The following is a 26,496-nucleotide window of genomic DNA, read 5'->3' as shown; positions in this document are numbered from 1 at the left end:
GCAAAGATGAGGAAGGAGACTTCAATAGGTTCCCTCCTTCAAATAATTAGCTGTGGTTCTGCCCCCAGGATGGGCTCAGTGCAGCAGTTAAAGGCAACATGTGGTGTGACCTTCATCTCTTGAGTCTCCATCACTCGCTTACCTGAGCTAATAGAGGAGCTTTTGTTCTGAGATGGAACATTAAACACACACACACACATATATATATATTTAAGAGTCTAACTACTAATTCTCTTCAATAGTGTATTAAATATACAGCAATGTTTTTTTTCCTAACACAACAACTTGAAAAGATATTACACTGTAATGAAGAAGCTCTCAAGAGAATAGGCAAGGTTGTTTTCCATACCTATAATTAATTTTCCTGTTTGGAATTAATCAGTAGACAAACATCAAATCTTTGATACTTGGATATGCATTTATCAATGACATTCATTGAAGGCTCACTGGGCTTATGTCATTCTAAGAGCACAAAATAATGACGCAGTATTTATCACAAGTTTACTCCTATATTTATCATGTGGCACAACTGGATGTTAGAATCCAAAATAAAAGTCCTCATCACTGCTTTGAGCAGTTAGACAAAAAACACTCCTCGTGCCTGTACAAAAAGATCAAATTTTGGACAATTTAATTGGCTCTGTCTCTACAAAGGGACAGCCATGCCAACAAGGTGTGGTCTGACATAGGAAGGAGAATAATTCATTCAATCTTTATTGAGGACACAGCTCATGGGGGAGTCCATAGGATGGAAACAACAACAAACGAAAAGAAATACTTTGGGATATTTTGTTTCTTCTCTATCATGTTGCACTTCTTGTGTTTTAGGTTTTAGCTGTAGGTCAAACGGAATTGTGGGTGTTTCAATGTGCAGATTTACTGTATAACAATAGTAAGCAACGGCTCTATATGCATAATTCACAGGTCTCAGTAACTGGTGCTGGTATCACGAGGGTGTGTGTGGTAAAAAGCAGTCCTATCACGCCCCAAACAAATAAGAGCCCAATTCTTTCCTTAAAACAAATACACAGGACACTGGGAAACGTGCAGTATAACCAATGAGTTTGCAAGGTAAGTGATTGAGTTTTTGTCAAGGTGTAAGTTTTCTCAAACAACAGAGTTATTTGTCTCATGCTGAAACTATCCTCTACAAAGCTGCCAGTCTTTCCTGTAGAGCTGACAGCTATTCCACACAGCAGCAGGGGGCAAAGTGGCAGTGCTATGGAGTTAAATGTCAAGTGCCTCATTAACATTTGTTTCCCTGTAGTAATTGGTCTCTCTCTCTGGAAGATTCAGGACCATGTGAGTAGAAAGAGTTGCTGCTTCACCTAACCAACCCCTGTTACCACAGCCCCAAAAATATAATATTCCCAGTGTTATGCATGCTTCCAGGGGGGAATGTTCAGTCTGTGGTCCCTCTTTGTAAGGTCTTTATATTGTTGCCAACTCTTGACAAATATATACTCGAACCATCCATCAAGCCAGCCGTATGTCTCCCCTTTCATTCTGTTCAGTTTTGACAGACTCTATATCATGGGATCAATGAGCCAGAGAGGAGGGCAGAGTGCCTGCATATCCCCTCAACACTAGAGTTAAAAAGTGTACATCAATTGACAAACATATATATAACCCAACTTTAAACAGCTGCAGGATCAAATGAGGCCTATACCTTGTACATATTTTAATGCGGCCTAGCTCCTGTTGTCTCCTTGTTGATTGCAAATGATATACTACAGACTACAACAAGAGATCTTAAAATGAGTTACTACTGTTTACTGCTGTATTAGCAGATTAGCAGATCTACACAAGACAACACCAGAGTAAGAAGTTTATAAAGAGAAATGATCTATACTGCCATAGTATAATACAAAACAGAGCAGGCATGTCTGCAACAGTTATTTAAAAAGAGAGATGCAGCAACTTCTGACATGCAGCAACATGTGGCCACATGCAACAACATTTTCCAATATGTTATGGTACAGTCAAAACATTTTTACTATCAAGCGTCCCAATTTCATAAAACCCCGAAGGTGGCAAATGTAGACATACTGCATAGTGACACAACATTTACAGATATCAATGTCAAAATGTCTCAGAGCCCTTGGTTCTCCCGGATGCCCTGATTGTTTTGTTTTTTCTGCAAACTGGTCAGAAACCAGTTTTTCTCGTCCTGCTCAATGTGAGAATGTGACAGACTCATCAGTATTGTATGAACAGCATTCACAGGTGGTTAAGGGAAATATTGTTAGCTTATTTGTGACTTGGAAAAATCATTTCACAATGAATAAAAAATATCGATATCAAAGGCAAAAAGCAAAATAAACGTCTTTTTTTTAACATGTTTGCAAATTTCATTATGACATGGTAATAAGAATGTGTAGTTTAATTTATTTGTTTTGTTTGACCTGTTTGACATTAAAAATCTTCCATATAAATGTATGTAACTAGCTAGGGAATTTATCATATCTGTACAGCAGTAGTTGTATCATATTTTGAGTATGTAATGTAATAATGCTAGATGTGAATTATAACTTATTTGTCTGGCAAACAAGTAAAAACAGTTAGTTAGTCAAGTTTCCTCACTCAGGAGATGTTTTAGCCTAACCACAAAACTGGCATCAAATAGCCTCCCTACATTTTAGCCTCTCAGGTACAGAAAGGTCTGTTAATCTGTTAACAAGTATTATTATCAGTATTAGTGCTTTATAGCCACAAGAAAATGACCATATTTGCATGAAACTTAGAAACAAGCTAAGTTAGCAGAGTTAAGAGTATTCAACAGCACCCAGGGTTGTACCATCTTTTCTGTGGTGGTGGGCGTGTACGAACAGTTCGCTGCTAGCTACAATGATGAATAACTACTGACTACATTAAGCTAAATTTTTCTCATCTGGCTGTTACCTGGTTGCATAGACTCTGTTGAGGATAACGCGAAATTAAACCGTTTTTGCAACTCTTAACAAAGACAGCCCTATATAGCGTTTGAGTTAGCTAGTTAATCCTTAAGTTACACAGACACACAATACTGTGACTTTAACGGACAACGGTGATTCGGCGTGCTAGCTAGAAAGAAAAAAAAAATCCTCAACATCCTTAACGTAACATTCACTGATGTTAACGTCCATATTTTTATGTCTCGCTGTCGTTTTCGGGTCTCGCCGGCGTTATTAATTGCTGGGTTTCTATCTACCAAGATGTATGGGATGTCGGGATGACAGGAAGATGGCAAACGGGGTTGGAAGTGAGTAACGTCGGTACATAGCAAATGTCATGACATGCTATCCGTTAGCGCTTAGTGTGTCGTACTGCCTGTGTTAAAACCACTAACTTCCTGCGTGGCAGACTCCGCTCCCTGCAGGGGAGCCTGCAAGGATTAATGGCTGTCATCACGAGTTGACAGCTCTGTTTACACTAGTGTTGGTGGTTACCAACAGTATAAACGACATGCTTTTTGTGTGTTGCTTCCAAGCACTTATGTGTCCACAGAGAATTACTGGCATGGTGGGCATCTGTAGGTGGCATAAAAATGAAGCCGAGCTCAAGAGATTAACAAAACTGTCGATACCAGGACTGAGAGGGGTAACAGACAATTACTTGAACATGCATGACAGAAAAGCTTTGTGAAACGATATCAAGTATGTGTCATGTATTGTCCCATTTTCCAACACATATGCAGAACACAAGCTGCTTGTCATTGGACCAACAGAGCCATGGTCAGTGAGGGAGAAGCTGTGTTTGGCCACATCTGTCATGAAGAGTGGAGACCAGAACTGGTACTGTATTTTCTCCCATTTTTGCCATTTTAGTCTCAAGCAGGTGGCAATTTTGATTAGTTGTGTGCAAAATTTGATGTCTATGATATAGTCATATACAGTCATCTGTAGTTTTAACATATATAAAGATGTTAAACTTGTCAGAGGTCACATGCTACATTAGGGCTGAATGATATGGAAAAAAATCATAAAATACATATTGACAAAATAGATGTAAAGGAATTTAGACTGGGAATAAAAAATAGTGTTAAGACTAATAATAAACCAGGACAGGATTATCTTAGAACATGTCTTCATCTCAACAGGGTATCTGTCAGTCGAGCCATCAAACCATTTGCAGAACCTGGGCGTCCACCTGACTGGTTTTCTCAAAAGGTATGACGAAACCCGAGTTCACTCTATCGCAGAACACAAAGATCAAATTCATGATCTCAACAGTAGGTTTGCCATTATTATTTTGTCCTGTCATGACTCTGTTCTTGTTCTTGATTCTCCTTTGGCTGCTCACAGCACTGTGCCTCCAAGTACTCTGAGCTCCTGGAAACAACAGAGGCCCCAAAGTGAGCACATAAGTGATTTTTTACCTTGCGCTTGCTTTCCTAGACTTGCAAGCTAAAATAGATTACATAGCTATATACTTTTTGACACATGCATTAACAATATATGCCAGAAAACAATGTCTTAAATAATGCATTTGTTAACCTCAGGAGGAAGCGTGGTGAGAAAGGTGAAGTGGTGGAGACAGTGGAGGATGTGATAGTACGCAGGCTGACAGCCGAGAGGATTGATGAACTAAAAAAGTTAATCAAAGAAACACAGGAGAAGCACAGGTACACAAACATAGCTTTTAACAGCATGAACATGTCACCGTCATTGTGAAAACAATCAAAAAACAAAATAGTTGCATTATAAACTGCATCGATGAGATTGGTTGACGCTGTGCTGTTTTCACAGGAAGCTGAGGAGAGAGGCTGAACTGATTCAAACTGGACATCTAGATTCCAAACTAGAACATTTATGGGAAGGAATTCTGCAGTAAGAATAAACAAACTCTCTATCTGACCTGTTTACACAATGATACAATTGATCTCTTTTTCTGTTTGTAAAGTTTAGATATGTCTGATGTGTCTGTCAGGAAGAAGAAACTGGAGGAGGAGGAAGCAGAGTTAAAAAGAAAAAACACAGATGCTTCTTTTCAGGGTATCTCCTTCACTTTTAAGGGGTATTTTGGGGGAAAACATCAATATAGATTTATGCTTCAGTAATTTCATTGATGCTCCATAAACAGCATGTTTTCTTCTGGAAAACAACTAGGATTAAGTAAATTGGTTCACTCGAAAATGTCTGGTGAAAAGCTGTTCAGTCTTTGATGTCCTAGTCTGCCTGCTGTAGACATGATCCATTATCTACCCTCAGTTAAAAGTGTAACAGATTTTAACTCTAGCCTTTACTCTATTACTCTTAAAGAAATGTACTTGATAAAAAATAACTTCTGAGATTTTTCTCATTTATTGGTACTGAACACTCACCCACTCAAAGAGCTGGAAGAGATGAACATCAGCTTTTGTGTGACTTATAAGATTATCCTCTCTTTGCTGCCCCTCCCTCCTCCAGCCAGACAGGTGGCAAAGAGCACGCCTAAGCGAGTGCCCGGTGTCACCATGCATTCGCCCTCAGGGTGCAACTCCCCAAACCAGGAGTACTCACCAGGTGACCCACTCGAGAGCTTAACTCTGGATCTTGCATCTGCAAAGAATGTAAGTCTCTGAAGGTTCAAAGGTATAGACGGTCTGCCCTACTTATCAATAATCATATCTCCTCTTGCGACATTTAGAAACAAAAGTTTGTTGGTATTTTCAGTAGGTTTAATGCTCAGGGAGAGTCTGTGTTTCTGTTTTCGTCTTTGAGCGCTCTTGTTTAGATTTGCTAAAGTAATTTGTCATTTTCTGGTTATTGTAAAAACCAGAATCCTTGTGCTCCCTCCATGGCACACTTTGAAATGTATACAATATTCTGCATATTAATTTTTAACTGCTGAAAGTAACTTGCCAGCACCTCTACAAGGGATCTTGTAGAAACTGATGTAATATTACTGACCACTACCTTAGGGGAGGCAGAAAACAGGTTAGAGACACTTGACAGAGTTGATTACAGTTTGATCAATGAAAGCCTGGATTGGCATGGCAATAAGACGTCACGATCCCCTCTCTCTGTATCTAGGCTTCGGGATCAGCCAAGTTAATGACATTTGCTGAGTCTTCTGGCCTTGGTAGTGATGACATCAGCCACGGGTCACTTCTGGATGACCCCACCCAAAAGAAACTCCTGGGCCAGAAAGCTACACCACCACCATCTCCACTCCTGTCAGAGTTACTGAAGAAAGGCAGTATCTTGGCCTCAAATTCAAGACTGGTATGTTGAGTGGACTTAGTGCCATGTCAAGTCTGCAGAGGTATCCCATCTTCATCTCATCGCTTGTAGAGTTTCTGTGTATTTAGGACGCATTTAATCATTTTTATCTCCCCATTGTGTTTTGTGGTTCTCTGTGGTTGGTTTTTCCAGCTGTAATGAGATTTTAGTAATTTCAGCACATTTATTTATTTATTTGGAACACAGAAATATTGTTAGATTTTCAACACCCAGCCTGTTTTCACCTCAGGACATCTGAGTGATTGCATAATTTAGATTCACTCAGTCTTTTTTAAAGTTGGATGGAGTACAACTTTAACTTCAATTAATTCCTCTCAATTGTGAGCATCCATCAGGGGTTTTTGTATGGCGTGACTTTCCATTGCAGGCAAGGAGCTGTCAATCAGTCAGTCCCTGACCAACATTGTTCTCGAATAGTTTCTGGACAGTTACCTCCTGGAATTGTCTGGCTTGTTTCGTGTTTTGTTTTGTTTTATATTTGATGGAATTTTCTGTGCTCTTATGAAATCCAAACATGCCAGAATATGTTTATCCTTTACTAGATCTTTCCCTTCTCACATTTTCCCTGGAAATGTTTCTGTTCCGACTTGCCACATTGTCTGTAGGGACTTCTGTATAATCATAAACAAAGGGATTCCAGTCAGTTGTAGAAATAACACAACATTCAGACATTTAGCTTTAGATTTGCGTTATTTATAAAATTATGCAGTGGACATATAAAATTAATTTTGACATAATGGATGGGTATGTTTGAATCAGCAACAACACATCTTAATTAACGAGTTTGTTTAATACAGACTATAACATAAGTAATAATACTTAATGTGCACTTTATCTGCAATAGAACAGACAAAATACATGTTAACTTTTCAACATGCTTGTATGCATTTATTTCTCAGATTGGGGAGGGTGACGTGTCCACTGGTAATATGACAGGAGCACATGACTTGCAGCTGGCTCCACCTACTCAACCTCTCTCTCAGGCAACAGGTTCCTTGTTTGACTTTTATTTGTGATAAAATGTATTCGCCCCATTTGAGTCCTGCATGCCTTATTTGTTTACAATCGTAGTGTATACAGGTCATTTCCCTAATACTAATCAACAGAAATGTCATGTCAAAGTAAACACAGAATAATTGATTACATAAGATTTCAGATTTCATGAAGACAATGTTTAGTAGAATGTCCTTTGGCACAAAAAAGTTCAAGGGGGTTAAATGCTGTTTATAGCCATTGTACCTTTATTGTAGGAACATGTTTTGTATTTGTTAATTTAATGCCTTGAATCCTAAATGTATGTACTGTATGCTTTCTATGTAAGCATGCCACTACTGTCTAAGCTATTTGCTCATATACTGGCTAGCTGAAAGCCTCTGCTGCTTTGTCTGTGTGTGTGTGTGTGTGTGTGTGTGTGTGTGTGTGTGTGTATGTTTGCATGGCAGGTGCCCCGATGTTGTCTCGTCTCCTGGAGGCGGGTCCCACCCAGTTTTCTGCCCCATTAGGTTTCATGGTCAGTGCAGACTCAGCCTCCAGTGCCCCTCTCTCTACTGCCACTCCTCTTCCTGTTGACTCTACTGCCTCAGCAAGCACAGGTCTGTCCACTTTTAACCATATCCAAACCACTCAGCGCGCAACCCACAGGCTAAACCTCTCCACATCCTTAATGTCACCTGCTTTGTTGCTGCAGTATTCCGTTTCAGACCCTCTGTTTGTTGGCCATTTCCTCTAAAACTAGAAAATATGTAACATAATGTTTTAGATACGACCGTTAACTATCCATTAAATTGCAAAAAGAAATTCAAGGATTAATTACACTAAATTTTAGATTAAAATATTCTGTAATGTTCGAACAGTGGCACAAGGCTGAGTAATTATGTGGCTTATTTTACAAATATTCATAATTTTTTTAACATTTTTACATAATTTCATACATCAGAAGAATGTGAATACATTCTGTACTTGTGATAGTTCTTGAGAAAATACGGTGAAAATCAGTTGTATATGTGCAGAGGTGGGTTTGATGGTTCTGTCTGTCTCTACAGAGAATAAGGTGTCAGGGCTCAGTGAGGAGGATGTGACTGTGTCTTACATGGGAGATGAGCTGGACCTGAAGACGGTGGGGGACATTATCGCCATCATTGAAGACAAGGTGCAAAAAGACAAGAAGGACTATATATTTTTCACAGCACCGATATTGCTTGTGGATAAACTATAGCATTTATGGCCTGTTTGACGTATACCTGTTTGATGTTTTACATGAAAATTAGACAATCTGGGTATTTTCATTTTCTCACAACAGCTTACTCGACAACATCACTGCTGAAATTTTGGGACATAGTGACCTGTAAAAGTACGAATATTCTTTGAGCTGCAGAGTCATATCTCTTCTTCCACAGGCAGATGAGGCAGCAGAGGCTTTGGATGCAGCTGCAGTTGAGGCTGCTCTGTCCCTGTGTGAGGAGAATGGCCATGCTCTGTCTGGTGCCTGGGAGGCAGGGCCTTTCCAGCCCCACGAGTCTCACCCCACAGTGTCCACAGGGATCCCACAGTCCTCATCTCTTCACTGTAGCCTGGAGGGGAAGACAGAAGTGTTACAAGTTCAGAATGAGACTTCTGCTTCACTCTCCTCTCTGTGCAACAGTCAAGATAACTGTCTTGCAGCATTCCCCATGGGACTAAGGAGTGTTCCTCCCACCTCCTCATCCTCATGCAACCTGAAGAGTGTGGAGCACTGCCACACTGGAGCACCTCCACGGCCTCAGGCAATGAGAAAGACTGGAGAGGTGGTGCACCCAAAGAGCCAAATTTCATTGGATGTTAGCATAAAATGTGAGAGTGAGAAGTGGGCACAGCAAAGACCAATTAAATCCCATGCAGGTATGCACACCCATGCGTAAATATCAGTATTCACTTGCTTCATAACAATGCATTTTGCATAACAATTTCCTTCTTATTATCCATTTTTACTATCTTGGCAGACTCTGTATTAGAAGATAGCCCACTGACAGAAAGGCATCCCAAGGTATCCCGAGCAAACATGATGCTTGTAATTGCTGTACTGCAATGCTGATATGAATATTCCTGCACTGTAAGCTGTGTCTGAATGTCTCTGCATTTTTCTCCCGTCTTTGCAGGGGATGAAGGCAGAGAATGGAATAAGGGTTGGGCGAGGAGAGAATGCCTCAGGGACTAAAGTGGACAATGAGGTCAACGGGCCAGAAGCGTGTGGAGAAGAGGAGGGTGATGGAGTGGAGGGATTCTTGTCAGAGCCCGACGGCGAGATGGAGCTAGAACCTGCGGCCAGTGAGAGTGAGGATGGATACAGCCTCCACACGGCTTCCTCATCTCTGCAACTCCACACAACCGCAGACTCCATCCCCAGCAGTCCTGCCTCATCGCAGTTGTGAGTAAAACACAATCAGGCTCAAACAGCAAGGAAACAAACTATCGCTTGTGAGAGACGGTGTTAATAATGTGTAAGCCGCAGATTGTTTTTCATTTCTGTCAACTAGTGACATGAATTTCTCATCGTGTCATACTGCATATCTGGCTCTGCTTGAATACTATCCATATTACTTTTCTGTTTGTACTACCTTACTGTTATTGTGCAGTTCTGTGTGCAGCGAGGACCTGGAAGCACTACAGGCTCACAAGATCTGGAAGAAAGCCATTATGCTGGTGTGGCGTGCAGCGGCCAATCACAGGTCTTAATATTAATATGACTCATAACATAAACATTCAGTAACTCAGACTCTCACATATTTTAATTTTTGAATTCTTCGTATCATTACTGAAACAGATGTAATTTATGTCAAACTGTTGTAGGTATGCAAATGTCTTCCTGCAGCCAGTAACAGATGAAATTGCACCTGGATATCACAGTATTGTGCACAGGTAAGCAGGGGATATTTTTACTGTGGTTATATTTTATGAATATTTGCCGTTGTAAAAGCGGTTGCTTGCCATATTGCTTATGCGGTGAAGAATATTCAATTCATTTCAAAGGGGGTAGGTGAACTTTTCAGACTGGATTATTGACATTGACCGATCAGAAACCCTCTTTTCATTTCTCTTTGCTCTATTCTGCTACAGGCCCATGGACCTGGCCACTATAAAGAAGAACATTGAGACCGGTTTGATACGGACCACCGCTGAGTTCCAGAGGGACATCATGCTGATGTTTCAGAACGCTGTCATGTACAACAGCCTGGATCATGATGTGTACCACATGGCTCTGGAGATGCAGCGTGACGTCCTGGAGCAGATCCAGCAGTTTCTAGCTACCCAGCTCATCATGGAGACTTCAGAGTCTGGTATCAGCGCCAAGAGTCTGAGGGGCCGTGAGAGCACACGCAAACAGGACTCTACTGACAAGGTGCTTCACTAGAATTTTGACAAAAGCAGAGTACAGAAGAAGAGACAAGGGTGAGACAACAGGCTGACTTAAAGGTAGAAGAAAGTGATGCTAAACTAGATCTGCTGGCCATTTTCCAAAGCATGACTGTAGTTTCTAGAATGATATGCTTTCAGATAACCATTAGTTTTGGAAACTATGAAAAGATTCAAAACCTTCCAAGATTTGATGCCAATCAATCAGAATGAAAGTCTTTTTGTCAGAAGTCAACTTTTTTTCATGCGAGAATCCAACAAATTCAGTTAGATTTTTCCACAATGTCCATATATTAATCATTGCTCAGCTTATAGCTTTGATTTTTCAGACATAATGATTGCAATACTTTTTTTACAGCTGGCTTTAGGTTTGGACATCGGTGTATCTTTTAAGGCATTATTGTACAAAGATAACTGAAACAAGACTACAGTGCTCTGTATGTATCTCAAACTAGTTGGCTGGAAAACAAGAAATCTATTTTAAAACATTCGTTATGCTTTGGAAAATGGTAGGCATTAATGTAATAATGCAATAATGTAAAGAACATTACTTACAACTATTTACCAAAGCATACAGTAAGGGTTTACATTGATATTCTACCTTCAAGAAAGCTATTGTTTTTTTTTATTATTTAGTCACCTTTATGTTTTTTTTGTTGATGCATTATTTTTGCATGATAATGTGACTGAGTGAAGATCTGCTAATGTTGATGTTGGTCTTGTACAGAGAAACAAATAAGTATTTTCTAAATAACTACATTACTTCACTATACCACCATTACATAACTTTGACAAAACAAAGTTAGCCTGACTGGATATTTTTGATACACATTCTGTAAACCACACCTGATGCAGACTCTGTGCCAAAATAAAGTTTTTTCCAGTTAGGCAGCAAGAGTTGCTGAGTTGTTTTTTTTTTCTCAGGCCTATGGACTTGTTCCTTTGTTACTTGATCATCAAGTTGTCTGGTGAAATAGAAACATACTCCTAATACTTCTAATTATTATATATGACAAATGAGCTATCTGTAGCAGGTTTCCAAAGTGTACTGATGTTAATTAAAACCAGTACTTGAGTGGAAGATAGGATCTGATTGTAAAACTTCATGCTATGCTTTGAAAAATGGTTGACAGGAATATATGTCTGTAGTATATGTTGTATGCAGTTAAAGAGCTAAACATGCTGGCATGTTCCTTAAAAAATAACGTGTGGATAAGTAGTGCAATTGCAGTGCAGCGAGGAATTAAATAGTAAACGTTTAAAATGGCCACATGGTAATATACCAATCTATGGCAAAAATCTGTTCACAGTAAGTTCTCTTAAAGCTCACTTCAAACTTTCCTTGCACTGAATATACTGTGTTGCATCTTTCTTGTTGTTAGTTTGCTTCCTCTTGAGACTCTCAATGCACTTTTGAGTCACCGCTCTGATGTGCATCATTTTCCTCTTACAGGACACTGTCTCCATGTCTTCTCCTGCCTTCCTCCTTTCTCTTTTTGTAAGTACCCGTTCTGCAGCCTATAAAACTTTCTCTTTCTGGTCTTTTTCTCCTCAAGCAAACGCAAAGTTTTATATATTTATCAAAAGAAAAAGAATGTGACTTTAATATCTTGAAGCATATTCGTTTGTTAAGTGAAACACTGGTGTCAGTTCAGTCACATTTGACTGAGGACTAAATGTGGTCTAACAGGTTTTTTTTTTCCTTTCTTTGACTGTAGGATGGAGGCACCAGAGGGCGCCGTTGTGCCATAGAAGCTGACCTCAAGATGAAGAAATGAACATGCAGGATGAAAATATTTCCAACAGTGTTCCTGAGTTGAAGTGAAAGTTGTGATACCACAAGACTGAATTTATTCTCTTTCTGTCAGTTGCACAGATTCTCACTCTGCATAATGTGCAGTGTAACCTTTATTTGCACTCTAGATAAAATGGTAGACTGTAATGTGGAGAGGCTCATTTCTTCTGAGACAGCCATACAGACATGGATTACATACTGTATAATCCCAGATTACAATGGGACATTCAGAAAGACTAGGTCAAACCTTCCATAGACGTAGCTGCAGATCACTAAGACTTAGCCTGCTCTGAATTTCATCAGGTTATAGAAATGAAGATAAAAGTTGTTCCTAGCCTATAAATGGGCTGAAATTAAGACTACAGGGGGCCTGGTTGAACTCCAGATTAGTGTGTTTGATTTTGATCATATGTAAAACCAGAGGCCAAAGACTGATTAATCTAATTTCTGATTGTCTGAGTGATCAGGGGGCCACATACTAATTTCAACATTTACATTGCTGGTATTAACTCATTTGAGTTTTGTTTTTGTTTTTTCAGTTTTTCAATTTTAAAATGTTTGTGATGAATTGATTTTTATCTAAGGTACACTTCCTGTGAAACAGTACCTCCCTACATACTCTCTTTTCAGTGTTTTTGAAAAAAATGTCATGTTAAAATTCTGTTTTGTGGACTTTAAAATGTTAGAACAATAAAACTATAAAGAGCCCCAAACCTATTATGTTAAGCTTGAATTTGCACAAATTTTCCCACAGTGCCAAGCCAAAACACACCAGTAACTGTTGCAACCTAACTGATGTTTTAAGAGCTGATTTTTTTGTGCAAACATAAGTGAAACAAGGCTTGTAATCTTCCTTTGGGGAATTTAAATAGTTTGCATTTTATATTCTTCTTTTAGTATAAAAGTCTGCTTTGCCTAATTTTTGACACTGGTGTTTAATCCACTGTTTATCAATGGGGAATCTTACACATTTTCTCAGGATTGGGTTTAGGAATCTGGTTAAACTGCAGTGGCCACATTGCATGAATTTTCTAAGAGCTACAACATTATTAGCATTACAAGAGAAGCAAGTTACCACATCTGTGCTTCATATAATTTCTCTAAGCAGTTGTTGCACAGTGCTGTCAATACAAACAGGGGACACAGCCTCTTTAACAAAGCTGCCACTCTAGTGTAGGACCATTAATTGAGGATTTTGCAAACTGGATTTTCTTTACTTGTGTTCAGTGTTATTTAAATTGGCCTGATCAATAAAACCTATTCATAGCTTTTGTTGAACCAGAGCCAACTCATTTACAGGATACCACCTGATGATGCCTCATTGTTACTGTTGTTGTTGAACCGGCAACATATGTTGTGTTCATGTTTTCACTCTGACCACTTCCACTGTCTTTGCAAAGTGAAAGGAAAAAAAAAAAAAATTCCTCTACAGTCCAGACGGTAAGTATTTGGACAGTTACACATTTCTTGTCCTTCAGGCTATGCGCTTCAGCACATTAAAGTGCAAAGTGTCAGCTTTAATTTGAGTAGGTTTACATCATTATTGAAAGAATTAGGAGATGCAGCCCTGCTAAACACATTGTGCCCGACTTGCAAGGGTTCAAAAGTAATTGGACACGTTGCTGCTAAATGATTCTTTGGCAGCTGTGTGTTGTTTCAGTGTTCATGCACAAAAGAACTCGTGGCTCAGTGTTGACAGAGCTGAGAGTTGAGGTGGAGTTGTCCGTTAGTATGAGGAGTACAGAGGTGACCATGCAAGTGAATAAGATAATAAGGCTCAAAGAAACTAAATTATATCAGAGATATATCAAAGGCAGTTGGTTTGCAAAAATCAACAGTTGGGTACATTCTAGAAAAAAAATAAAAGCATGTTTATACAGGATAAAAAGAACAGCAAGTCAAGAGACTTCATGACCATAACCTCAGAGGATTCACTACAAGATGCAAACCTCTTGTAAGCCTCAAAAACAAATGTCAGGTTGCAGTTCATAAAAACATACAAGAAATAAGCAGCAGTTGTGGATAAAAGTTCTATGGAACAATGAGACAAAAAAGTCTCTGTCAAAATGATAGAGAGGGGAAGTGTAAAAAAAAAAAAAAAAAACAGCTCATGACCCAAAGCCACCACCTCATGTGTCAAGGATGGTTATGGCTATTATTTCACAGCTGACAGAAGCAACTGGATGAATGCAGTTGTCCAAAGGAGCTGCTCATTTCAGCATTCCACTGGGTGAAGACCAGACTAAAGGCCCAGAGACCCACAACAAGGAAGTGCTGAAGATGGCTGCAGTGAAGCCTTGGAGACTATCACCAGGGATGTCTATGGGTCAAAGACTTCCAGCAGTCATTGACCGCAAAGGATTTTCCACAACATTTTAAACATGATGATTTTGTTTGACTTCATGTGCATCTGTCCAATTGCTTTTCAACGCCCTAAGCTTTGAACACTATGTATAAAGGGCTGCGTCTCCCAAACATTTCTTTCTACACTGATGTAAACTTACAGAAATGAAAGCTGAGAGTAGGCACTTTGATGTAGTATCAATTATTTTATTTCAAACTGAATGTGCTGAGGCCAAGAGCCTGAAGAACAAAATGTGTAACTGTCCAAATACTCAGTCTAGACTGTATTTCCATCCAGACGGCTCTAATTGGCATCAATGGAAAAAATAGTTATATTAGTTTGACAGCTTAAATGTTGGCTCTGGGCTGTCAAAAGAAAAAGCAAGATATTCTCTTAACTTGCACATCTAGTCTGTGAAATAAGTAAAATGTCTTAGACCAATCCAGATATCCAGATATTCACTCTGTGCTGCGAGACAAACATTGATGTTGTGAACAGGATGTGCTGATTGGCTTGAACGTTTCAATAATCACCTTGAAATAGAGATACCAAGTGTTTGATGAACAGCACAGCTTCCCATTGTCATCAGCCTAAAATGAATTGAATACCACAGTTAAAACATTTTATACAAGTTAGTTCTGACCAAGTAATTTGATTGGACGAGAGGCATTCCATGAGTGCTGATATAGAGTATAACACTACTGGGAATTTTAACTACATATATCACTCTGCTTCACAGGATTACTATTAACCATTAATTAGCGTTACATTAACGGTCGTTGTCTATCTTAGACCGTAACAAACTTTGCAAAGATGAATATATTTCCAGAAATAACATCTGAATTAAATGATGTATGGTCGTCAGAAGAAGATGAAGGGAAGAAGCCTGGATACTTCAGCGCGCACCTGAGGTAACGTGTAGACAAAGTGGCTAGTTAGTGTACACTGCACAGGTCAGGAGAATATTTATGTGTTACTTGGCAACAGTCCAGTACCAGTCCAACTGCCGAACTACTTGTGTTGGCGTTGTCAGATAAATGATAAACTGTCACCTGTATCTCTCATTTGCTGGCTTAATAATGTGACCAAACCTAAAGAGTCAAACCACAATCACAAATGAACGAATAAGACAAGCCAAACATGTATTCTGGATACATCTTTAATTTTCTGATAATTTTGGCTTAAGTGTACTGCCACACTGACTGATACCAAAACCTGATCTGTGTGTATCACAGTAAAAGTTTTACACATTGGTGAGTTACAGTGTGGCCCTGAATATTCTAAGTAACATTTAGTGTGTCAGTAGTCATGAAGATGTGTTCGCCAAAAAAATAAATACGCAACTAATAAAACACTCTCACTTAGGGTGCATGCAACAGTCATGATATGGAACACAGGGTTAAATACTAACTTAAAAGTGCTTTAAATTAACCTGAATATTTCACAAACATGAGAACAGCTAAGGCAGTTTGGCAGTCTTAGTGCACAGCAACAAATATTAATGTCTGTATAGGGTTTGAATGAACAGCGGTTGGTTTAAATTAAGTTTAATTAAATTAAAGTTAACAGCTTTACAAAGTTAGCATCCTACTTATGACAAGACCTGACAAGTAAAAGTCACCACACTGGTTCCTGGCTCCTGGCTGTGGGAAAAAGTCATGTCCATAGATATTTAACAAAACCGATTAAAACCATTAATTCTTCATTAATGTTCAGATTTTCAAAACAAACTGTGTCTTCTTTATAAAACATTGTAGAAATGATAAGTGCAGGATTTATAAAACACTTAGAAATTTGAGCTGAAACGCATTTTTCCCAGGACAAAATTAAGGTTGTGCATGGTTTTTGAAAAGACGGTATTGCATGCCATTTAACTCAAGTAACCTTACAGATACTGCTCACCACCGAGCCTCCAATTTATAGCAAGTACACCAGAAATACTGTGTGGGATGGTGCATGGGCTTTTTGGTTGAAGTGAACTCCCTGCTTGGGACAAATCAGAACATGTCCCCCCTACCCCCCACCCTCCCCAACACATAACAGTCATTTCTAACGTTTAAACCTCTAGCGAATGGTTCCTGAATGGCAGAAGCTTAATGACCAATGCAACAAACATCTACGTAAGCAGTAGTGCAGGGAGTGGGAAGCTCTACTGTAGAAGAAAACTCACTTTTTGGCAAGTACAACCTTTTATGGTAAGCACGTTAATCAGATAAATGTGGTCATGTTTTGTAAAGTTTTACTCTAATGTGCTGCCTATTTCTATAGTGCCGGAATTCAAATTGCTTGATTAACCACAGTATAGATGTTACAGTTCTTTCTAATGTCTGATTTGTCTGTATTTTAATCATAAATAAAGAGGTCCTCTGTCATTTCACAGTACAGAAGCTCTCAGATTTGTCAAAAGACTACAGTATTATTTAAGTCACTGTACGTCATTACTTCCAACAGAAAAAAGATGAGCCAAGATGCTCAAGTAACATTCACTCTATTAACTATCAAATAAATACACCTAAGATTTAAGCGAGGACACAAAATCATTCAAGAAATTACATACAGGTAATCTAGAAAACCTAAATAAATAGAACATGTATGTGCGAACATACAACTGCCTTCAGAACCCCAAAGGGAAACCCCCATATTGTCGTGCCATTTCTATAAGAAAGTTTAAAGGCTCTGACACATCATACACACTGCCACAGTGAGTTTGCACATGATGCTGCTACCACCAAAGCCAGGGCTGGCAGCTGACATGCAACTCTATTTTCTACCATCGAAGAGGAGACAAGGCACATTGTTTCCAGTGGCATAATCTCCCGCTGACTGCGCTCCACCCAAAGAGATTGCTTTACAAAGTGGCCAGATTGGATAAATTACACACTTCAATAAAACGCATTATTGTAAAGTCTGTAATGAAACGTGTTCTCCTCTCAAACAGTCCTCATTTGCCTCTCTGACGCCCAACCAGCCGATGCAGTTTCTCACAGTGGTCCAGCCTCATCGACTCTGCCTTCTGCTTTAACCGTTCATCTCGGTACAGCTGTCCGAGGTTTGCCAAGTCTGATTCTGAAAAGGAGAACAAAAGAAAGAACCTATTTATAATAGCTATATTATAATAGTATCACACTTATTTGCTTGCTGCAGAGGGTTAGGAGGAAAGATCCATACCACACTCATATCAGCATGCCAAATATGACAGCAGAGCCAGAAGCTATGCAAACAACTAGCCTTGCTCTGCCCTGCATTTACAAATCCAACTGTCAGCACCTCTAAAGACCACAACATGTTACATATATGTTGGTTTAATCCCTAGAAGCAATGAAGTGAAAAATCACTGTTTTATGAGGGGTTATGTGCTGGACTATTTCTTGGGTAGGACCAGTTGACAGGAAACCAGTGAGACTCCAGATACAGAGATGTAGTTTTATATTGAACAGACAGTGAATGCGATGTGAACTTCAGTGTCTTCTTGTATCACAGGAAACAATATAAAAAGATTTCACATAAATCAAGAATTAGGCATTTCAAAATAAGTGACCCCCCCCCCCTCTTAAGCCAGGAGCGCTGCACACTTACTCTGTTGTTTCTCTTTCCAGCAGCTGCTCTGCAGGTGTTCGATATAGTCGCTCTCGATTGATTTCTCTAGTTCGTCCAGCGCAGCGCCGTGGTATTCCTTCTCAAAACTTTTATCCACATAGTACGGTACGCCCATGTGCTGCGTTTCCCTGGACACCACCAGCCCCATTGCCCTGAAACCCAAACACGTCATTCAGTTTTATTCAGTGAAACTTTACTGTCAATCAGGGAGTAACCCAGGGATTTGTTTAAATGTCACTGATGGTGCGACACACTCACGGCTTATAGAAGAGACTGTAGGGCGGGGTAGTGGCCATCATCTGAGTAAACACTGATATGAGGATTAGCACCAGCACGGGGAGAAGCTGCAGGAGTGCTGTGAAGGTGTTCTGTGGGAAGAGAAAATCAGCACAGGTTACAAAGCATATAATACTGTACGTAGGCTGCTCTCGCACTGAATTCATGCCAGCAAAGAACTGTTGTGTCTTTGAAGCAAACCATGACGTTCTGAAACAATGAAGCCACTTCAGTTATGAGGAGAGTAAATGAGTGACATTAAATCAATCATTATGGCAAACAGTCACTGGAGGAGTGCAACCGTGTTAAAATGTATCCTCAAAAATCAAATTTTACTTTGGTCCTCCGCTGCACATTAATGATTAGGATAATGCATCTCACTGTGCTCGTTTAAAAGAGATTTGTCTTTATGTTTTGTGAGTCACTGACCTGACTCTGGTTGTCTTCCACCACCTCCTCGCGCCTCTCATAAGCACGTCGACGACGAGGCTGATAGAACTGAGAGTAGGAGGCTCCCTGGTTGGTGTACACGTGGACATTTCCTGTAGAGAGACATACATAGTGCTATAACATCTATACTTCCATAATAAGACAGCAGATAATACCATATTTCTAAACCATGGCTAGCAGCAACAATCAGAAAACAATACTGAAAATGATAATAATAAATACTGATAATAATACCAATAATAAAAGACAGAACTATTAAGTATATAAGATTAAATAAAAAAATCCATAAAAGCTCCTGTTTCATCACTCGTGACTCACTGGGCCCAACACAACCCCTCACCTGTGGGAAACCTTCCTCCAAAGAAAATGTTAAAGAGTTCCTCGGGGGAAATGTCGGCCTCAAAGTCTCTGTGGAAGCTTCGGTAGTGTCCATGGCGGCTGTGGCTGGAGTGTTGGGGTGGGTTCGAAGCTGTAGACTGATCTCCATACTGATCGTATTGTTGCCTCTTCTCTGGATTGCTCAGCACTGCATATGCATTGCCTATTGCTGCCGGGAGATGAGGGAAACAGTTGGTCGTGTGGTAAGTGCTAAGCAGAATATAGCCAGCCATAACGCTATGCCTTACACTATGACACTATGCCTCCCATTATCATATACATGTACTGTATGTATAGTGCGACATGACAAAGGTTTATATTAATTAAGATTTTCTTTGTCTTACCTCTATTTGGTAGAGAGTCATAGCCATAGTTTTGGGGGATGCAAACAGTAAGTATAATGTTACTATAAAGTCAGTTAGTTAAAACTTGAGCCCCATTTCTTTAACCTATATTTGTTTACATTTTGGAACCAATAAAAGTACGCCAAATTAATATTAGCAGTTCTTCTTTGCAGTGTAACCACAGATGTACAGACAACCGTCACTGTACGACTCTGGTACTGAAGAAAACTTAAAAATGTGATGATTCTCAGGCAAGTTCTGCAGTTACAAGTGGTGTCTTTTTTCTATGATTTCTAAGCAGATTTATGGATATTATTCCCAAAGGACATCGGAGTTCATCCTCGGAAAGTGTAAGACAAACTGATCTAAAAATGTGCGTCACGTCTGTGTGTTCAGGTCTGACTGAGTTATGACTCGGAGAAGCAGTACGACTTTTGACGCAAATTGCGCTAATCAGGTGTTAAAGGTTTATAAGTACCCCCTTTGCCTCCTGTGTGTTACAGCCATTACTGCTGCCTGTAAATCTGACAGTGTTCTTGTTTTGATTACACTGGCATGAACCTGTCCCTTTCACCTCTTTATTTCTACCTGTTCACCTCCCCTCCAACTGTCCTGCGGCTCCTTGGGGAGGTGGGACTTGCAGCTCATAACAGAATTTCTTAACTTAAAACTGGTAAAACTGGAATACCAAGCTTTTAGCCTCTGACCTGCTGATTTTGTTTAAACGAGACACTACCAGCATGAGGGTGCTGCTCTTAACCTGACCACAACCTCGGCCTTTGCTGAGAGGTGGCAACTGAGAAAAACTATTTTCTTTTTGGGATCAGTAGAGTCATCATGAGAGTGGTGCTCAGCCATATGGTTAAAATCAGCCACCAAAAATTATAAATATTTCTTTTAGATAAAATAAAAATGGACAATACAAACACTGAATCTCATAGAAAAAAGCGAATTTTCCCTTTGTCCTTCTCCAAAACTCATACCTTTGAAAGCATCTGTAGCTCCTGGAGCGAAGTTCTTGTCGGGGTGAAACTTGAGGGCCAACTTCCTGTATGCCTTTTTTAAATCTTCATCGCTGGCATTTTTGGGAACACCAAGGATTTCATAAAAGTCCTTGCAATTCTTTATCCTGCAAAAACAAAACATTAAGGATGTCAAAACCACAAGCCTGATCTTCAAAGCTAAAAAAGGCACTTTGTCTTAAACTCACTGAGGTTAATGCGTGTGTATACTCTTCGCACAGTGGTTAGTTACATGTACATTTACAGAGAGCTCCATCCAACAGTCAATGTTATACCTACATGCAAACATATACACTACATACACAAGTAAATTGAAACTTAATGGCTTTTCCAGTCCATGTTAAGGGTACACTTTTATTTCAAACAAAAACACTGTGGTAAGCAGTACTTGTTCTTACATTTACTATTACAGTAATTTAGTCTCCCTTTATTAGAAAAAGCATAATGCTCAGTCACAGAGGGCAGCCTGCATGAAAACTTTGTGATACGTTTTTGCTGGTAAAGTGTTGTAGCTGTGGGCAGGACACCACAGATAGTCAGGAATATTTACCCATTGGCATCTGGGAACAGCTACAGTTATACGGTGCGGAACAGTGATAGCTGCCAGTCTGTCACTCCATAACAATGTGAAAAACAAGTGTAAACGAGTAAAGAGACCCTGTGCACCTGAGAACACCCTGGCGTTGATCCTCGGTGTAGCTCTTCTTTTCATCGCCACTGGCATTACTTGTTTCACTGTTTCTAATGTCCTCGTCTCTCCAGCCGGTCGGCGGGGGTACGTGGTTTGCCTCTGGGGCAGCAGTGCCTCCATTCCTTGCTATGGCATCTATCAGCACTACAAACAAGAGTGTCTGAGGTCAACTGACAATGCAGGTGGAAATACAGAAAGGTTACACGAGAAAAGTATTGCTATCATTCAAAATCACAGTTATTGGGCAACAAAAAATCCATATGGGAAGTTGTGAACATACAGATGGGCACCAAATTAAAAGGATAACCCCACATTAAGTATCTTAGTAAGGCGTTTGAACAGCTTCATTGTATCTTCACATAGAATATATATATATCTCTGGAAATGCCAAGCAATGTGTTTGACAGCGTTGTCAAACAATCAAACAATCTCCCATAACTGTTAAGATCTGAGGAAGCTGAAGGAAGTAGTGTTTCAAACCACTCTTGCGATTCCTTGTGCCCTGCTTGAAAGCACTTGCTCACGTTTCTCCACTCATTCATTCAGGTGTTCCCCCTTTCCCTTGCCACCCATCTGTACATGAGCAGAGTGATACTGACTGTGCAGTGTGCAGCAAAAGTTTTTCACTCATTGCACAATTTATTTAACATAACACGAGCAGCTGACACTGTGGCATTTAACTGCCTCATGCATGTCGTGTTCAATGTCTCAAAGATATCTATGACAGCTTCATCATACTGTTTAGTATGCCATTACTGCAAAAAGCAATTAGGCAAGCAACTGGAAACACAATCACATTTTAACACAGCGCTTGCTCAGTCTGCGGTGTTGTCTGTGAACTGCAGGGGGGAAGGGAGCCCCTAAACAGCCCTACATTTCAGCATGCAGCCTGAAAAATCAGCCTGAAATGCATAAAGTATTAATGCTAGAAACCGTTTTGCCCCGATCTGAAAATAGCAATTCTCTGCATCCACCCTGAATTCTGACAATGCATTTTCTCCAGTTCATAGACTGGAATAGTTGAGCACCGTTAGCTTGACATAACGTTACTGCCATTGCACAATGTGCGTCAGCTAATTTTACCTCTGGCCCGGGTGCTGGGGTAAATATTCTGGGCTTCATATAACAGCTGCAGCGCCCGATCTTTCCGCCCTGATCGCAAACACAGCTTCGCCTTCTCTATCAGCCGGTCTGCTTCGTCTTTGTCCATTTCAGCGTTACGGGGTTGTTTTTGCTGATCCAATCGCCGTCCGCAGAGGTCTGTCCCTGTGCAATGTGCGTCAATATCATATGGCAAGGCGAGCCGCTGCAGCTAACGACAGATAGCCGATTAGCTTCGGTTACAGGCAGCTGCGTAACGTTAGCTAAGAGCGAGCCTGCAGTCACTCACATAGCAGACGATGGTGTTTGTTGTCAGGTTGCAGACAGGCCTGCAGTTGGGCCATCTTTTAAATTCAAAGTCTGAAAATTGCGTTTTTTTTTCTATTTCTTTTCCTTTTTTTTTCAGTGTTTAAAGGGCCACCGTGTTAAATTAATCTGAGAACTGGCGCTGTGGTGGACAGGAGGTGGACGCAAGGTATGGTGACGTCATTTCCTGTGGAGTGAGCTCTGAAATCTGTAAAAGCAATCTGACAAAAATGTCATTTACTTGTCTGTTTGTTAGCAAGTAAAGAGGCATTTCCCTATCTCCCTGCTTTTCCTGTCTACTATCTATTAGAAAACCAAGAAGGTGGAGTTACATCAGCAGGTGTGCAATTATGCTGCTGCTACATTCAAGGTCTTGCTTGTAATGCACTCAAGTGCCTATGAAAGAGAATCATTTACAAAATGGACTCAAGTGGGTTATTTTTGGTGGCACATTGCTGCTTTTGACCACAGTGGCAGAATGAAAAAAAGCACCAGCATGTAATGGATATTTTTTGAATAAATTAATCTTAAATAGCCAATAAAACTGCATATTTAGCTAATATGGATTATGGTAACATTACATAAAATCGCAAACTGTCTATATCTCTGTAACAACTCGTCATTAACATGATTAGGCCCATTTGGATGGGACATTAACACAGATTTATTTAGATGTAAGATACTGTAGTGTGATGATTCTGATGCAGACATCAACTTAAAGTTTTAAGTTGAGGATATTTTCGGTCAGCCACACAAGCAATTTATTTATTCATTGACAGGCTGTATCTGTATGTAAGTCAGGGTGAAAGCCAAAATTTGCATTAATACTTCCATCAGACAGTTAGAAACTGTGCAACACATTTTTTGTTCATGCATATTTTATTCAAGAGTAAAAAAATGTGATTTGTCCCATAGGGCATGCTTACAATGTGTGTATTGTTTAAGAAGTCAAATGCCAAAACATATTTCCATAGATAATAAAAAATGTTGCAAGATAAAATCCATTATATTTGTTTGTTGAAATATGCATGTAGACCATACAAGAATCAGAAACAGAGGAAGGAAAAATAACCATAAGCTAAATTGTAACAATAATAATATCAGCAGTAAATATAACCAGAGTACAATGTTTCCTGTTAAATGTAAGTGCAACACATGATTTGCTTTGTGTCCAATTCATTTACATCTGAAAACCATGCTATCATGCTTTGGCAGCCTGAAAGTTGCTTTTCACTGAGATTATATTCATTCACACTATTGAACATTTTCTGTACATCAGTACAACAGAAAAAAATAAACACAAGGCTTCACACCTCTGCATACAATAAAACAATATAAAATTAAAAGCAGTGGTAATAAATAACAGAATGAAAAATGGACAAACCAATCAAAGGAAGCCTATTTATAAAATTTATAAAACAAGACAAATAAAACAACAAATATAATTCAAAAATAAAATAATTCAAGTTTACTATTTGAAACACAACTATCACAATTATAATCTCACATAACAATTAGGAACTTAACTGCATGCATTGATGCGTTCCGTACCATAGATGCTGTGTTAAAAATCATTTGTCCATCCTTAACTGACATACCTTTATCATTAAATATAAAGATGGAATATAAGGTAGAAAAAATATTGATGCATGACAGGAAATTCTAGAAATTTATGTGATAGTATGTGTTACTTGAGGTTGGGGTTACACTGGAATTGACTTTCCCGAATCATATATTTTGAAAGAACCAGGATGTTTCCTGTTTTGATTGTGTTTCTTTTCTCTTCTATCAGTCAAAAAGACCCCGTCAGTGCAACATGGCATTTTAGGATATAAACTGACTTTTCATCCAAGTATTTTGACACAATATTTGGACATGTGAATTTATGTTTTATTTGGATCACAGTGTGGGTGCACTTGTCAGTGAAGTTTTTCTTGGCCTGTTTCTCCACTGTACTGCACAGTAAAATTAGATTAGCTTCAAAAAGGTGATTGAAAAACAAGAAACGATATATAATTAAAACAATTAGTGGCTATGGACCTTTCCATAAGCTGCGTCCTTAATAAAGTACATGCCTGGTCTACACTGTGCTTAGTTTACATAAAAGCAGTAATTCTGACTACTTTAAATGGATCTAAGGTTAATTTTAGTGAGAAAGAAATGACGTTTGTTCTCAAAAGTAGCATTAATCAACTAAATTCTGGTCAGGATACATTCTTTAAATCGCTTCAGTAAATTTCAGGGTGGATCTAAGCCTGCTTATTCCAAACGACACAATGATTTGTGGTTGTTAAATACTCTTTAAACAAAATGATATTTCAAGTTTATGCATTGACAAATTTGTAGAATTTCCTTCTTACTCTGATATAGTACTTTGTGTAGCTCTTAGGCATGAAATCTCATTGAATTTGCAGCACAGCAAAAAGTACAAAACTCAAAGGGTGCTAATGTATACTTGAGTGACTGCACATATTCTTTTACTTTCTCTTTAGCAACAAGCAGGTGAGAAATAATCAGGTAGTGTGTGACAGCAGAGGATGTCCCAGAGTTCAAAATCACTTCTTCTCTTTTCCTCTGTGGTCCAGAAACAGGCATTAATGCTGCTTTGTTGCCAGTCATAGCAATGAAGGAGGGATGAGAAAATCACGATCCAAAGCCTCCTTCTGTTGGATGATGCTCAAGTGTATGCTTTCCAGAAAGTGAATTGCATGATTTTTGGACGTGTGAGGTATAGCTTGATCAAATGCCATGCTTCTCTGATGTGAAATGCTCAAACAATTAGCAGAGAGGAAGAAAATAACTCTTAGGGTGGTCAGGATAAAAATATAACCCTTTGAGATTCACCTAGAGACGGTGATGAAGTTGTATCTTTATATGGGATAGCGTGTTCCTTTTGGGGGAAATTTTCAGATGTTAAATCTTGGTGTTTAATCTGTGACGCAGTGGATCCAAATTTTCCAAGTGCTCTTTTCATCCCCTCCCTTTTCTTCCCTCATCCCCTCCAAGTTAATTCTTGCTAGGAGATGACTGATAACAAAGGAGGTGAGGAAAGGAGTGGTACTGGAGAGATGGAGTATGATCTCAGACTGCAGTGGCTTTGGTGGTTAGGGCAGAGCTGTGAGCACCCAGTCCTCTTTCCCTCGCAGGATGACGGCATCTTACAACAAGGTAAATCAATAAATTTAAGTCCATTGGTAAGATTGCACTGCAAGTTTTAAGAGGTATACAGTTTGCTTTCTTTCTTTTTGCTTTCTTTCTCACAAAGTGGTGTGACATGTTAATACTAGCAAAACATGTAGGTAAACAAGATTATTTTCCTCAGAAGTGAATTTGTGAGTGATTCATAATAAACACTTTATAAAATAGTAAAATGATTTGTGTGGCATGGATACTGCAATTATGTCTTCTGTCAGGCCCTGTGATGAAGGAGCAGACATTTGTCAGTGCTCAGAACAACACAGCCCCCAACAATTCAGTCTGTAATTGAACTGAGAAAGGGAACAGCAGGCAGAGACTTTCAATCACACTTTTCCTGTCAAGCTGCAGCCCACTGGTCTCACTTTATCCCTGCCCTCTGCTGTGATCCCCCACCCCCACCCC

At 39.4% G+C, this 26,496-nt stretch overlaps 2 protein-coding genes across 6 annotated transcripts; one reads left to right on the top strand and one right to left on the bottom strand.

Annotated features, from left to right (window-relative positions):
* Positions 1-2,832: 2,832 nt before the first annotated feature.
* On the top strand, positions 2,833-13,658 carry brd8a (bromodomain containing 8a). Of its 5 annotated transcripts, none has more exons than XR_015438163.1 (20): positions 2,833-3,241; positions 3,677-3,773; positions 4,079-4,148; positions 4,284-4,333; positions 4,481-4,603; positions 4,728-4,808; positions 4,909-4,973; positions 5,388-5,530; positions 5,994-6,185; positions 7,103-7,193; positions 7,646-7,795; positions 8,246-8,352; positions 8,600-9,080; positions 9,182-9,225; positions 9,338-9,606; positions 9,815-9,907; positions 10,029-10,097; positions 10,296-10,628; positions 12,046-12,090; positions 12,311-12,339. XR_015438163.1 is itself a non-coding variant. In XM_023421600.2 (20 exons), exons 1-20 carry the CDS (start codon positions 3,199-3,201, stop codon positions 12,368-12,370), a joined length of 2,556 nt encoding a protein of 851 aa, XP_023277368.1. In that variant the 5' UTR covers positions 2,833-3,198; the 3' UTR covers positions 12,371-13,658. The 5 variants fall into 5 exon arrangements, 4 of the variants coding, with proteins under 4 accessions (XP_023277368.1, XP_087034165.1, XP_087034163.1 ...); XM_023421600.2 differs by having other exon boundaries at positions 10,296-10,578; positions 12,311-13,658; XM_087178039.1 differs by lacking the exon at positions 7,646-7,795 and having other exon boundaries at positions 10,296-10,578; positions 12,311-13,658.
* Positions 13,659-15,872: 2,214 nt separating this feature from the next.
* On the bottom strand, positions 15,873-23,071 carry dnajc18 (DnaJ (Hsp40) homolog, subfamily C, member 18). The gene is made up of 8 exons (XM_023421490.2): positions 22,573-23,071; positions 21,465-21,633; positions 20,760-20,905; positions 19,395-19,601; positions 19,034-19,146; positions 18,587-18,696; positions 18,308-18,480; positions 15,873-17,797 (listed from the first exon to the last, which is right to left on the bottom strand). Exons 1-8 carry the CDS (start codon positions 22,697-22,699, stop codon positions 17,673-17,675), a joined length of 1,170 nt encoding a protein of 389 aa, XP_023277258.1. The 5' UTR covers positions 22,700-23,071; the 3' UTR covers positions 15,873-17,672.
* Positions 23,072-26,496: the final 3,425 nt, after the last annotated feature.

This window comes from Seriola lalandi, unplaced genomic scaffold (genome assembly GCF_002814215.2).
Source record: "Seriola lalandi dorsalis isolate HSWRI2012SDOR001 ecotype SW California unplaced genomic scaffold, Sedor1 jcf7180002054672, whole genome shotgun sequence".
Lineage (NCBI taxonomy): Eukaryota > Metazoa > Chordata > Actinopteri > Carangiformes > Carangidae > Seriola > Seriola lalandi.
The sequence above is the reverse complement of the archived record's forward strand: the minus strand, read 5'-3'. Positions and strand labels throughout refer to the sequence as shown.

What these genes read in the sequence shown, in the direction of transcription:
- brd8a (XM_023421600.2), top strand. Translation starts at nt 3,199, where the DNA reads ATGGGATGTCGGGATGACAGGAAGATGGCAAACGGGGTTGGAA. An exon ending in TGGCCTCAAATTCAAGACTG is followed by an intron (nt 6,186 to 7,102) that starts GTATGTTGAGTG and finishes TTTATTTCTCAG; the next exon opens with ATTGGGGAGGGTGACGTGTC. An exon ending in ACCTCTCTCTCAGGCAACAG is followed by an intron (nt 7,194 to 7,645) that starts GTTCCTTGTTTG and finishes TTTGCATGGCAG; the next exon opens with GTGCCCCGATGTTGTCTCGT.
- dnajc18 (XM_023421490.2), bottom strand. Translation starts at nt 22,699, where the DNA reads ATGGACAAAGACGAAGCAGACCGGCTGATAGAGAAGGCGAAGCTGTGT. An exon ending in CCCCAGCACCCGGGCCAGAG is followed by an intron (nt 21,634 to 22,572) that starts GTAAAATTAGCT and finishes TCTTGTTTGTAG; the next exon opens with TGCTGATAGATGCCATAGCA. An exon ending in CTGGAAAGAGAAACAACAGA is followed by an intron (nt 17,798 to 18,307) that starts GTAAGTGTGCAG and finishes TCTCCTTTTCAG; the next exon opens with AATCAGACTTGGCAAACCTC.